The 13478-nt window shown below is 45.2% G+C and overlaps 2 protein-coding genes across 4 annotated transcripts in view; one reads left to right on the top strand and one right to left on the bottom strand.

Annotated features, from left to right (window-relative positions):
* The window catches only part of LOC118784312 (protein spire homolog 1-like), a 55622-nt gene extending 47998 nt beyond the window's left edge, over positions 1–7624 (top strand). Inside the window, exons 12-16 of one of the 2 annotated variants that reach the window (XM_036538499.1) lie at positions 3958–4095; positions 4632–4702; positions 5006–5033; positions 5154–5290; positions 5810–7624. In XM_036538499.1, the coding sequence (XP_036394392.1) occupies positions 3958–4095; positions 4632–4702; positions 5006–5033; positions 5154–5290; positions 5810–6059 (624 nt within the window). In that variant the 3' untranslated portion in view covers positions 6060–7624. Of the gene's footprint in view, positions 1–708; positions 1183–3957; positions 4096–4631; positions 4703–5005; positions 5034–5153; positions 5291–5809 lie in introns of those variants that run through there. The other variant, XM_036538498.1, reaches the window with a different exon arrangement.
* A 91-nt stretch (positions 7625–7715) lies between these two features.
* Positions 7716–13277, bottom strand: si:dkey-29h14.10. 2 transcript variants are annotated; one of them, XM_036539108.1, is made up of 5 exons: positions 13132–13277; positions 12632–12895; positions 12365–12418; positions 11474–11620; positions 7716–10999 (listed from the first exon to the last, which is right to left on the bottom strand). In XM_036539108.1, the coding sequence occupies exons 1-5, from the start codon at positions 13178–13180 to the stop codon at positions 10809–10811; spliced, it is 705 nt and encodes a 234-aa protein (XP_036395001.1). In that variant the 5' UTR covers positions 13181–13277; the 3' UTR covers positions 7716–10808. The 2 variants fall into 2 exon arrangements, with proteins under 2 accessions (XP_036395001.1, XP_036395002.1); XM_036539109.1 differs by lacking the exon at positions 13132–13277 and having other exon boundaries at positions 12632–12970.
* Between the last annotated feature and the right edge of the window lie 201 nt (positions 13278–13478).

Here is a 13478-nt window from a genome sequence, read left to right as displayed (position 1 = left end):
GTGTCCCTGAAAATAGGGCAAGAGCACTTCAAATGGCACGCAAGCGGCATTCAAGCACCAGAGCTGGAGTCTGCATTCAGGGTGCTCAGGGTGTGTTAGCAGATGAGCAGGCCCAATGCCCCTACTCTGCCTTGTATGGTGCATTTTCTCTGTCACCTTTATGTAACAAAACCAAAATGACAGTTTGCCTTCCCTGTGGACTGTTCATCGCTCCCCTCCACCCTGTCCTTCCCCACTGAGGGTGCTGTCAGGTCACTGGAGTTGTTGTTCTCGATGAATGTCTTGTGTGTTGGCGCAGCTGAGGAAGCGGAGAGGCCAAGGAGTAATTTAATCAGATGGTCACCCCCGTGTCCCATGGTGGGGGGGACGGGACGGCGGGCATGACGTAACCGTATCTCGGTGACACTGATCTCAGCTCCCCCCCCCTCGACCCCCCCCTTCCCCCACCCCCATGCCCTGCCCCTGCTATCCTGGCTCCTCCTTACCCCTTCCATGGCCCACCCTGATACTTCCTGCTCCTCACACTGCCCCTCCTTCACCCATATTTCCACCCTTTCCCCTCTAATAAACCTTCACATGCTCCACCCCCAAACTTCCTGCTTCCCCCACCTCCAACCTTTTCCCCTCCCATCAACCCTTATATGCTCCTCCTCAAACCCTCCTGCCACCCTCACCCCTCCCACTCCTGTCTGTGTGTCTGTCACTCAGGTGGGGAGGATAACCCGTTTGTTTCCGTGGATACCCCTCCGCCCCACTCTCTCCGCCCTCCGTGTTTTGCAGGGCCCCCACTCTTTGGAGATGTCCGCACTGGGCGTAGTGTGGGCCCTGTCCTCTCTCTGCGAGAGCATGTACAACAACGTGCGGAAGCCCCCAAAGGTTTGCCTCTCCCCGCCACCAGGGGGCGTAGAAGTCCATTGCTCTTAATGCTTCCTGCTTTCTGGAAAGACCCGACGCCCAAGCTGGTGTTACTGTGGCAATGCAAGCTCGCCAGCTTAGGCGGCGCGATTCGTCTGTTGATCATTGTGCTTTACCTGTCGAAGAAAATAACCCCTGCCTTAGAGCACCAATCATATCTTAGGATTCAGCTTTGCTCTGCGTAGTAAGAGTTGTAGTTACTGAAACTAGCAAACACTGATACCCTGTTCTATGGAGCACAGCACCCCAAGGTCCTGATTCAGGTCTTGCTGCTGAATATGGCAAAAGGATGTTGTTACTGTGCTCCATAGCTAAGTTGACTGTTAGCATCTGTATTGCTGTATACAAAAGTCTGGTGCTTGCTGTGAATCCTAATGTGGTCCTAACATAGGTGCTCTGTTTTCAGCCTCTGGAATGCAGGAGCACTGATTTGTCTGAAAATTGCTACTTTATGTAGTTTCATATACAAATGGTGTGAATGGTCTCCAATTACCCACGATGCACCAGAGCAGCCCATCTGCTTGACCAGCGGGTCACATGGAAGAGATCCAGCTTCAGTCCATTAGCACCACGTAAAACTGTAATGACTGGCACGTAGAGCCGTGGGTCCTCTCCCCACAGAGGAGAAAGGGACCCTTTGTAAAGAAGAAAAGGTTGGCCTTTGTACTCGGCTGAACCTTTTATGAAATCCAGCAGGAAAGAGAGTCCAGTGTGTGGGGGGGGGTTGTGAGGGGGCGGCAGGGAGGCTGTCTGGTCTGGCCTGCTGCTGCAGCTTGTTCTCTCCTCCTGTCTTTTCCCTCGATTCGGGGAAGGAGACACACCGACAATTGGGTCACACAGTCAATGCTGGGCAGCTCTGGAAGGGTTTTAGCTGTGGAACCAGGGGACTGCGAATCCCCACTGCCACTGTGAATCCCCAGTGTTGCTGTCACTGTGTTTCTGCCATATGAATTATACCAGCTTCCTACCTCCCCGTCTTACCTTCCTGGCTGAGAATGCTCTTATTCCAGAAAGAAAATAGGTGTATATGATTAAATTTCCCCTAGCCGCTTCACTCAAATAGCTAATTGTAAGATTTAAGGGTACCGGTGGCTGTTTACCTCACAATTAGCAGCCTTCTAATTAGAATGTGAAAGACAAAAATCAATATGTTTTTGAAAGGGAACATCAGAGAATGCATTTACTTGCACGGACCAAACCAAACCAAACCAATCGCTCATAAAAGGCTGGTTTATCAATTTCTTTCTTCAGGATTTGTATTCTTATATAACCGGGTGCCCATGAAATACTTACTTTGCCTGTGTACTGTTAGCTCTAATGCATTTTCCACGGGTCCTGTTTTGGGTCTCTTTTTGGGGTGCGATGAGTTCCCTTGTAGCTGGAGTTGAGAAAGAGAGGCCTTTAGACACAGCTGACAGGGTGTTGGGGTGTAAGTGTAGCTCATCAGTGTCCTTTCTCCAATGATCAGGTTGACGTGGACAGCAGCCCCCAGCCGGTAGGTCCTGTACAGTCCCACCATTACATGGGTACTAACAGCGGTGCTGACTCCCCCTTCTCCGTGCGACACTGGGGCCACCCCACAGCCTAACAGTGGGCGTCTGGTGAACAAAGTTGCCAATATGGATCTTAATTGATACTCCCTGTCTGAGCTAGTCCACCCAGGACCTGGAGGGCTGCTGCATCTGCAGACCGCCTCTCCAGCCAGGCAGTTATCCAAATTATTCAAACAATATCCTGATTGAACCAATTTAGCGGCCTTCTCTAATTTATGAGAGCTGGATAACCAGCTAAGGATGTGGCCCACCAGGAGCAGCTTAAAATGTTTTATTAAATTCAAGGCTGACAGTCAATTGATTATGCATAGCGATCTGAAATTGGATTCAGTCCTGCACTGTTGAAGTGGTACAGAGTATTGGCAACTATGTCATTAGACGATCAACTGGGTGTGAGTGGGTGCTGTAAACATCATGGTTTCAGTTTTTCTTTTGTTGTGTTCCAAATGGGAATTCACTTCTCTTGACGCTTGCTCGACTGAGTTCTTGGGTATAGGTTCAGTTTTTTTTCGAAGGCAAAACTAACGGACTGCTTCTTCAGAATCAGATTTGGGCATCTGACCGTTACATGCTTTTCTGCTTTGGTTTTGCAACACACGCTGCGTCTCTACCCCTTCAGAACAGGCAGGGCACTGGGGCTGAAAGCGAGGCACGGTTCAGCTTTTGCTGCATGTAATCGTTCCTGACAGAGGACGGGGAGGGGAGGAGAGCTCTGAATAACAGCTGTGTTTTTCGCCGTGGATCAACTTTTGAACGGGACACATAACTGGAACGGACCCTCTCAATTTTGTGTGTTTACGAGTTCCGAAATGGCAGCCTCGTGCCCAAAGTTTGAAGCCCTACCAAAATGAGGCCTGTTACTGCATGATTTACACAGCTTGTACCCTTGTCACAGGAAATCTTATGAAATCAAAATCACTTAAGATTTTCTATATAAAACCTGTGTTTGTTCAGGAGAGAGTTAAAGTTTCTGCTGACCACAACCCATTTAAGCAGTCTACCCTTTTGTGCAAAGCAGGACCAAGGTCACTTGGACTGCTGGCAATTCCACATAATATCATACTAACTACTGTGTTTACTTCATAAATTGCACCCTTATTATTTTATGTGTTGTGGAGGGATATCATTGGCTACAACACTGAGCATGCTTGGTAGATGGGTATGGAGAGCATGGCCACAGATATTCTATATATTGACCAGACAGTCAGCTGTAACATTGGAAATTTAGTTTCATTGCTGAGCCTGCAAGTGTTCTGATCTGCTTGCTCACTGTGCGCATTCTTTAGGGGGCATGGCCTAAAACATATGATAGAACAGTACAGGAACATAGATGGCACCATAACCTCCTGTTTCCAAGAGGAATCCCTCAGACAAAGGGGAGCAGAGGACAAGCTAAATTCAGGAGCCAAATATCTGGTCATAATGTAGAATGTCTTCGGAGTGGCGTCTTGTGGAGGTTGGCGTGGGTGACAGGGTCTGTGTGTTGCAGGAGGAGTTCTGCTACCCGGTGGAGTGCCTGGCACTGACGGTGGAGGAGGTGATGCACATCAGGCAGGTGCTGGTCAAAGCCGAGCTGGAGAAGTTCCAGCAGTACAAAGATGTATACAATGCACTGAAGAAGGGAAAGGTAAGACGGGGGCTACACCCAAATCTGAACAAATCAGGGGGTTTAAAAGTGTATTTTATGGTTTGGTGCCTTCCTCATCTCTGTAGTACTGCTCCTAGTATGACAGTGTGACATTAGCTTGCCTGTAACCAGCCAAATAAACAGGTGAATGAATACATTTAAGGGCTTCTGTCCTGAACAGTGAGCCAGACTTAAGAAAAATGAACACCATATCTTCATTGACCTTAAAAGATTTGAGCGGACAAGGTGTAAAGTGGTGATATGAAAATTTAGGATTATGGCTTTTACTGAATTTAGAGGCTTCGGTTTTGAGGGAAATGGACTAATTAATGAGAAACACCATAGCAGCAAAAAAAAAGTTTTTAAGTTACCATGTTTGGTATGAAGATGTCACCTCAGTGAACTTAATCCTGCTGATGAGTGCAGTGCTATCGTCCAGACTGTGCAGGTCATGTTGGCAGTATGCATTAGCTGCTGAATGAGATGCCCCCACACTGAGCCACTTTTAAACACCCCTGTGGCCCTCTCCCCCACAGCTGTGCTTCTGCTGTCGGGCAAAGAGGTTCTCCTTCTTCACCTGGTCCTACACCTGCCAGTTCTGCAAAAGGTAAACCGCCAGCCTGTCCCCACCCACCACAGGACAGGGTCCCAGCAGCACAGGGTCCATGTAAGACTGAGGGCGATGATCTTATTGTTGTGGTTATTAAGTTAACTTGTTTTTAATAAGTTAATCAAAACAACAAGTGGGGGTATGAAAGCAGGTGTAGTACTGACTTCACTTGTGTTGCGTTTGATGTGATGGCACCTTTGTTTTTTCAGTGAGTCTCTTTTAAAAATAAAAATGGGAATGAATAAAGACCCTGTCATAACTGACATTATTCCTTCCTCTCTTGTCTCTCCTCTGCGGCAGGCCTGTCTGCTCACAGTGTTGCAAAAAGGTAAGTCTGTCCAGCTGGGTGGCGGGGGGGAGGAGTGTTGGCTGCTGGGTGCAAGTCAGGTCTCAGAGCGTAGTTCCAGCTGCTCCGTGTCTGGGTGCTGAAACTGTGCTCTATTCGCAGATGCGGCTGCCCTCCAAACCCTACGCCAACCTGCCCATCTACTCCCTGGGCTCCAGCGCCCTGCCAAAGGAGGAGGCCCGGCAAGAAAAGCCCTCAACCAGCCACCACCGGCACAGCCTGCAGCGCACCGTCTCCAGGTACTGCATCCCCCCCGTCCGCCCCCCACACCCCGTCCAAAAAAACCTCTGGGGTGCCTGTGTATGAGCTGGGTTTGTTCTAGCTGAACTCCTGATTGATTACCTTTAATGAGCCATTAAGTAAATTCCGATCTCATTTCGATTTGTTCTGTATCTTTTAAAAACCCTTTGTGACAGGAACATGTAGCAATAGGGTTTATTTTGCAACAAAAAATTAAAATCTCCTCAATTAAAATTAATTAATCGCTCATTAAATTTTTATGGCGTAAAAATGTATTAATTAAAGAAGCAAGTATGCCTGATGGCTAATTTGTTAAAGGGGTGCAGAGTGCATAAAATCAGTTGAAAGAATGCATTTACTTTGGAAGGGTTGGGAGATGCAGCAGTGGAAGAGCTCTGGTCTGAGCTTTAGTTGCAGGTGCCCCCCTGTGTCAGTGTATCTGTTAATGTCTGGGAAACTCAGAGACATGGTGCTCAGAGCTAACCTGGAGCCCGTGCTGTCTCTGTCCTGCCCCCCAGGCTGTCCAGGCATGGGGACAGGTCACGTGATGAGGGGGAGCTCCCCAGGGAGCTGACGGAGGACTGGAGCAGCATGGAGGTGTGCGTGGACTGCAAGAAGTTCATCTCCGAGATCATCTCCTCCAGCAAGCGCAGCCTGTCGCTGGCCACCAAGCGCGCGCGCTTAAAACGCAAGACCCAGTCCTTCTACATGTCCTCCCCGAAAGCTTCCGAGTACCGCCCCTCTGAGAGAACTATCAATGAGGTGTAGACCGGTGCCTTCTGTGACCCCCTACCCCCCACCACCCCCCACCTGGAGAAGACCACTACGGACGGTGCGCGATGAGCGGTCTGGGTCTGGTGAGGAGGTGTGATTCAGTCAATGTCTCTGTCATCGTTTATTTCGGTCTGTTTGGTGATGTCACTGAGGGCCTCTGGTTTGAAATATTCAGCCACCTGTGGCTAAAAGAGGACAAAAAAAGAAGAAAAAAACCTGATTTTTCATTATTGTTGTGGTTGTTTTTTTGTTCTTATGTTCTTGTCGTTACTGTGTACCAGTTCTTCCTTGACAAAAGAATGGTCAACTTCAGTTCTGGAACTGCTGTACTGCACATGGTAGAATTCCCAATAACCCCCTCTCCCTTCCCCCTTCTGACAGAAGAGACTCTGAATTCTGAAGTGTACAGTTTGAGGCAGAGTGAACCCTCAGCATGGTATAGCCTTTGCTCTCTGCACCCCCCCCCCCCCCCCCCCAAAAAAAATGTTATGGACCAGCTCTTTTTTGGAACCCCCCCAGGGGAAATTGCACTTGGTTGCCCAACAACAGGAAGAGGAATAAGCACAATCCCACCATTAGCCATGAAATGACGAAGCAGTTGCAGGTTGTATAGAATTTTATTTTTATCAATCAGACAAAAAAACAGCACTGAGAGTTCACAGTGTTCACAGCCTAAAACATTTGGTACATAGTTTAATGGTACATGGTAACTAATGGTGGGTGAGTTCCTTGGAGTCAAAGTAGTGGCTCTGTGTATCTTGTATTAGGAGATCTGTAATGATCTTAAGTGTTTTCTACAAGTTAAAATTTTATATGGTGAATTGATTAGTGATCAATGAGCGTATGCATAGTATTTAAAGGCTCAGCTCAGACGCGAGATATGAAAAATGAGAATGTTTCCTTTCATTTTGGTCCTAGGATCTTCAGGATGTTTTTGGTCATGGCCTGATCAGGGTTTTGTGGCCATTTTTGTCATGCTTTAGAAGGCTCTCAGTAATTGCTGCATCATTTGAACCACTTATACATTCCACAGCTTTCAAGGAAGCTGTAATGTGTTTACATTTATCAAACTTAACATTATTTGTGTATTTTTAATTACTTTGTATTAACATAGATTTTTTGTTTTTTGAGACAAACAACATCAAGGCTCCTCCAATCTAGCTCACCTTTCCACTTCTGTTAGACATGTCCTAGAAGTTTCAAATATATATAGTGTAGCATAGGTAGATTGGGTCAGGATGGAGTCAGTGAAAAGCACAGTGTACAGAGACTGTGAACAAAAGGGTTAAATAATTGCCTGTAAATCGTAAGGCTAAATATACCTTTTCAAGTCTTATTTCCTGTTTTTTTTATTGTTTTTTTAAGGTGGCCGGGGGGGATTTTATAGCATACTTTGGTCATTTCCTCACTGAAAGGTTTTCCTGGTGCCAAAAAGGGTTACTCTGTCTGAATGGGGTTAAGTTGAGGCCCAATGTAATTTTTACCCTGCTGTAAATATCTTGTGATGAAATGTACTATGAACCAAAAGCTGCCGTCTGATTGGGTCCTCTGTGCTCCCAGCAGGCCAATGAGGACAAAGCTTTGTAGGATATGTTTGTGTATATGCTGTATATCCAAATTGTACTTTCCCATGGTTCTGAGCTACTGAACTGTAAAAGATTCTTTGTAGAATTATTATTTGTATTAATATTATTATTACCATGTAGAAATATTATTCATAAGATATTTTTAATGTAATGCTAACCTTGATTCTTGGTAAGACTATCACTGGAATAGAACATTTGCTGGGTCTTTGTCCTGCTTGTTTTTTTTTTTAAAGTTTGTTCTGTTACTGGTGTGACGACTTTATGTTGCACAACAAAACCATACCCTGTCATCCTTCAGAGCTGAACTTATCTCAGTACGAACATATTATTTTTTATTTATTTAAATTACTTTGGTAAAAACATTTGTACAAAGTAAAAGCTGCTTTTAAGTTTTCCGGCTGTCTGAGGCTTTCAGGTTCCTTTTTGTGGTACACTTCATTTCCCTCTCTGAAGGATGGCTAGCTACGGTTTCGGGATATGAACGTGCCGCTGGTTTTGGTGGAAGTGCAATAAAAGGAAAACGTTCCCCTTCCCCATTTTAAACCCTGTTAAATATCATATGCAATAGTCATTCAGAGCACCCCCCCCCCCCCAATCACCCTCCACATGAACCTGTGAAATACAGCTGAATTCTCTGTTTTTCCTCTGGGGAAAAGGCAGCAGTGCTTCCGTAATGCTTCAGCCCTAGAAGATGATGCTGTCCAATTGATTTGTCAGGACCCTTGTGGCATAAGGGTAATGCTACAACTTTTTTTGAAGTTGCTGGTTGAGGTTGCTGAAATCAAAATTCTTCAGAAATTACCTATATTTAGGCTCACAGAACGTTAACCGTTTTTCAAGAGCATTTGTGTCCATATATTTTCTTCAGACCTCCCTCCAAGTGTTAAGGATGAGAGGGTAAGGTTTCATTAAAGCCCACAGTAGGCGGAGCTATCATGCTATGGAGCAATCACAAGGTTCTCCCTGTGGAGAACAAAAAATCTTGACTGGTTCAGACAAGTCAGTGCTTGACAGCATGTGGTAGTTCCTCCTATCATAGGGTGCATGAAGCCTCACTGTCCCATTACGAACAATCCTTACATACTGCACATTAGTACCAATTCCCTTTAACGTTGCTTATCAGGTGTGCGTCGCCTCTGACAACCCATTCGATGACAGCCATGCTGGAAAATGAGATAATGTATGCGTAAGGGACAGTCAGGTAATGAGCACTGCTGCTCTCTGTAGTTCCTGCGTACTTATCTCAGTCAAGCACAGGGTTGTCACCATACATATTGAATGTCAACAGGGCTGAACCAGGCAAGCCTGAAGTACAGCTGATAAGCAAAGCTTAATTCCCATCAGATGGTTCTGTGAGCTTTGCTTTTCCACTCAACTGAAGCCATATCAAAAACCTGTTTTGCATATGATGTTTAATGCCTCCACCCACAGCTTTTTTTTCCACCCCAACCCCTTTACAGATGCTTTTCAGGCCTTTACAGGAAGTACGGATCAGTCAAATGCTGTACAGCCCAACCAATGACATTGAACCTGAGTTTAATGGCTGCCCTCGTGATCTTGATGTGCATGTGTGTAAAACAGAAGTACGACACGGGGGGTGGCGGGGAAGGAGTTAGGGGGGTGACCCAGGCCAGCCACTTGGGGTTGGGCTGCTGCTTCTGCTCGTATTACCTGTGTTTCCGAGTGTTTGCTCCCCCCTCCGAAAAGACGCTGCCAGAGCTGTAAAACTCTTCACAAATGAAATCATTTTGCCTTAAAGACACTGCCTTTCAGTTTCCTGATATGGGTAAATTACATCATGCCTGAGCCACTGTGCTAGCGGATGGCAGTGCTTTGTAAATGCAGCTGTTTTTTGCCTTTCTAAACAATCCCCTAAAAAGCCTTGTTTAGACAGTGGTGATTAATCAGCCACTGATTCCCTTTTCCAAATGAATGAGTTTGTGATTTGAATACAGGAAGCCTTAAGAAACACTTCTTAGTTGGTATAAATTGGGATCGAATGAGATTTTAAAGTGGTGGCGTGGACAGTAAACTGCAAAACAGCACAGCAACACATTGTCTCATTTCAACTGGCTTTAAAGTGTGGCAAAACTCAAATGTCTGCTAATACAACCTAGTAAGGACCACACTTGTTTTCCAGCTGTGTTACATATTCCCAATTGGAGATGGCCTCTAGAATGCAGAACATGAATTGAACATTGCCTGCATTTCAAAGCATGGTTCAGTTGTATTCACATCACAAAATAAAGAAAAAAAAGGATCAAATGACACAACCGATCCCCCTGACTGTCCCCCCAAACCCCCCACTGTCACTGCAATGTGCATGTCCCACTCTGTTGGTTGTACCTTCCATCTTTTCGTTTTTTTTTTTAAACAGTAATAAAATGATCAAATCTATACTAATGCAAGACCTTGGAAATGCCTCTTGGATCTCTGGTCTTTCACCGTCATCATCATCTTTGTGTCACTTTACAATTGTTAGGCCAATCTCCAAGGTTATTACATCACTGGGAAAAGATTGCAAGTTTAATGATGTAACATTGGACGCTCAGAGCCAGTATTACCTGGGTTGTATGTCTGTGGTCACTAAGCAGTTCGGGGGAAAACGCACACACAAAAATGAGCATGTGGCACATATTTAAAACATTTTCAAATGATACAAATACAATACATACATTAACAGCAGAACACATTGCATAATATACACAAAATTCATATTATCATTTAATGTACAACAACAATAAATACTGTGCTTGAATGATTCATTTTCCCTTCTTACATGAATATCTAGTCAGTGCTGTGCAAATCTGTAATGCCCTCCAAATGAGTCCACGTTATCCAGGAAGAGAAGTGTCCACAGAGGAATTGTAACTGCATTGTAGTTCCAGACCAGTTCACACCAGCGCAGGTTTTAGGTATTGGCAGAGTAACCCTGTCTCCTGGATCAGTCTTGACTGGAGCCCCGCATTTCCTCCAAAACCGTTGTGTCCGTGTGCCAGGCAGGGCCAGGTCAGCGTCACTCTCCGTGTGGAGCTCAGGTGAGCACAGACAGTTGACACTGCGTGTGGAAGCAACAACCACAACCTTTCTCCTCCCCAAGGTACCCCTGCTCTCCTGTGCAGGGTGCATGTCCACTGCCTTCCGATGAATGGCTCTCTTACTCCTCCAGCCCGGCGAGTTCCTGCTCTTCCTCATCCACTGCCTCTCCTGCTTCCTGCACCGTCTGTGCATTGTGATCCCCGATGATGACATACTTCAGCTGTGAGCTGTTGACCTGGATGCTCTGTGGTGCAGGAGAGGGCTGCAGTGACCCTTGGTGGCCACATTTGCAATTGCACCTCTCTGCCTCTGTTCACAAAATGGCAAGAGGAAAAGGGCAGAAATTTAATGTTAGTTGTGACCAATAATAACCTAATAACTATGGCGACCTGCCATTGCAGCACTGCACGTCATCATATTGACCAGGTTGGTGAGAAAAGTAATTCGACATACAGTCAATGTTGATACCAATAAGTCAAAGTTGTAGCGTAACATAATTGTGATTGGCCCGGTGCAAATATTTTTTCTTGCCCCTTCCCCGCCTCGCCCCAAACATAAGCGCATGCTTGTGCGCACACACACACACACACACACGAAACCACTCCAGACAATTGCAAATCAGACAATTGCTATATCACCATGGAGAGGCTCACCATACAATAGTAAAGGAGCAAAAAAATTCCTTCCTACATGGACCCCTGACAGCCACCGGTTCCACCGTCGATATTTACGCCAGTGGTCAAAGCTAAGACTACAAAAAAAAAAAAACTGGCATGCTCTTACCGCGCCTCACATGGTCAGAAGCCTGGGATGAGAGCAGGTCATATTGATCTGTAACTATGTGTTGCCCGTTGTGGCTCCCGATGATGCAGTGATTGAGGGTAGAGTCACGAATATTGATGATGTAAGTAGGGACTCCCTCCATCCTGTCTGCAAAGGCACAGGAGAAGCACTGAATTGTTTTGCCTTCTGCAGAGGATGTGGTGATGAGACTGGAACTTCCCAATGCCAAACAAACAATGGTGAATGCAGCATATGTTTGCTGAGAGTTTGAGTGATGTCATCCTCACTGCGTGGTGACCATGAACCCCAACACCAAAGTCTGGGCCCGGTAAACATTCATCATTAACTTTGACTGAACTCATAAATGCCAGAGTTAATGCAACATTGATGTTGCTAACCAATGAAGCCATCAACAAAAACAAAAATCAATGATAAAACTAACACTTGTGTTTGCCTAGGAGTCAAATTAAGGACAAATTTAAAGACCCAAGTCTGGGGCAAGCAAACTTTTCTGGTCAAAGAAGATGCTCAGTATTTGTCCATACATTTTTGTTTTCGTTACTCAAGCGTGTTACCAGAACATAGTCTCTCACTACCACCTGTGTTCTCCTAAAAACACAATGAAATGTTACTCACATTCTTTACAAAATACTCTTACTGTGGTGTTTAATAATGTATTTTGTTTGGCATCTGCAGTGAGGTTACTTACTGCTCGTTTACATTAAGAAAAGTTGGTTTTAACTGGGGGTTGCTAAGTTGCGTGTCGGAAATAGTGATAATAGTAACAAAATAAAATATTAAAAATATTAAAATGTTATAATATTAAAAATATTAAAATAGTAATAATCAAACATTCGTCAGTGTTAAGGTGCATATTACACCGGAACTCACCTGTCAGTACAGCACTACACAATGGCTGGAGGGTTTCGACAGCGGACGCCTTTGCTGAAAAATGTAGAGAGGACTTTTTAAGACAAATTACAACATGTATGTAGATACAGGTACATAAGTCTAACCGATAAAGAACTATTTAAATTACAGGCACATAAATCTAAACAATAAAGGACTATTTAAAAGGATTAAAATTCTGATTAAAATTTAAATGAACATTTTTCAGTATTTGTGTTCAAAGCTAAGCGCAAGAAAAGCAGGGCTTACCTGGGGAGCCCGTAATTTTTTCGAAGAGCACAGGGTCGCAGCTTTCCAGAAGCTTGTAAAACATCTGGCAGGCAGTCCGACCTTTCCGAATTACCGTCTGCATGAGGTGACAGGCTTTCTCCATGTCCGTAAGCTGCGATCTGATCATCTGACTCTCGTAAACGCTGACCGTTCTCTTGCTGGACAGGGAGTTCAAAATTGTCTCCACCAGGCTGGACGGCATGCACGCACTCAGTGCGAACAGATGATTCCGCAAACTTCTTTCTTTTGAGCGAAGATATGGTGAGAGAATGAGGTAGAATACATTTTGGAAGTGTATATTATACAGTAGTACTTATTACAAATACAGAAGCAAGTTAATCAAATGTCTGTACGTATTTTATCATGTGGCACACACATATATCCACTAGACATTTGTCCACCACAGAGGTGGCTCAGCTAGCTACAGTCGATATCTTTTTGGCTGCGAGAGTCTAAACTGAAGAGAAATTATCGCTCACCGTGGAAAAGCTCCGCGTTGCAACTACGTTGTAAGATTTCTGAGCTCATTGCCCCCGCTCTTCCCGTTTTTGAAACTATACGACTATCTACATTTCACATTCGAATAGGACACAACTAACCGCACCTTAACTTTTCAAGATATAGGCTATTGTTGCTTCGGGGAAATCCCCAAACAGTGCATGCGCACACATGCTTTTCCCTGTAGTGAATTTCCTGGTCGGGCGGCATGCGACTGCAAGGGCAAGTGAAACGGAAACGAATTCGCTGCACTATAGTGCGTGTTCCGCAAAATGTAAAGTCGCCTGTGGTTGATGACGGGGGGTGGGTTGTCATCTAGAAGCAGCAG

Source organism: Megalops cyprinoides, chromosome 10 (genome assembly GCF_013368585.1).
Source record: "Megalops cyprinoides isolate fMegCyp1 chromosome 10, fMegCyp1.pri, whole genome shotgun sequence".
NCBI classification, from domain to species: Eukaryota; Metazoa; Chordata; class Actinopteri; order Elopiformes; family Megalopidae; genus Megalops; species Megalops cyprinoides.
This window is presented reverse-complemented; position numbering and strand designations above follow the sequence as displayed.

Coding starts and splice junctions, on each gene's coding strand:
- si:dkey-29h14.10 (XM_036539108.1), bottom strand. CDS start 13,180: ATGAGCTCAGAAATCTTACAACGTAGTTGCAACGCGGAGCTTTTCCAC. Junction 12,419..12,631: donor AAAAATTACGGGCTCCCCAG/GTAAGCCCTGCT, acceptor TACATTTTTCAG/CAAAGGCGTCCGCTGTCGAA. Junction 11,621..12,364: donor GTGTAGTGCTGTACTGACAG/GTGAGTTCCGGT, acceptor GTGCCTTTGCAG/ACAGGATGGAGGGAGTCCCT.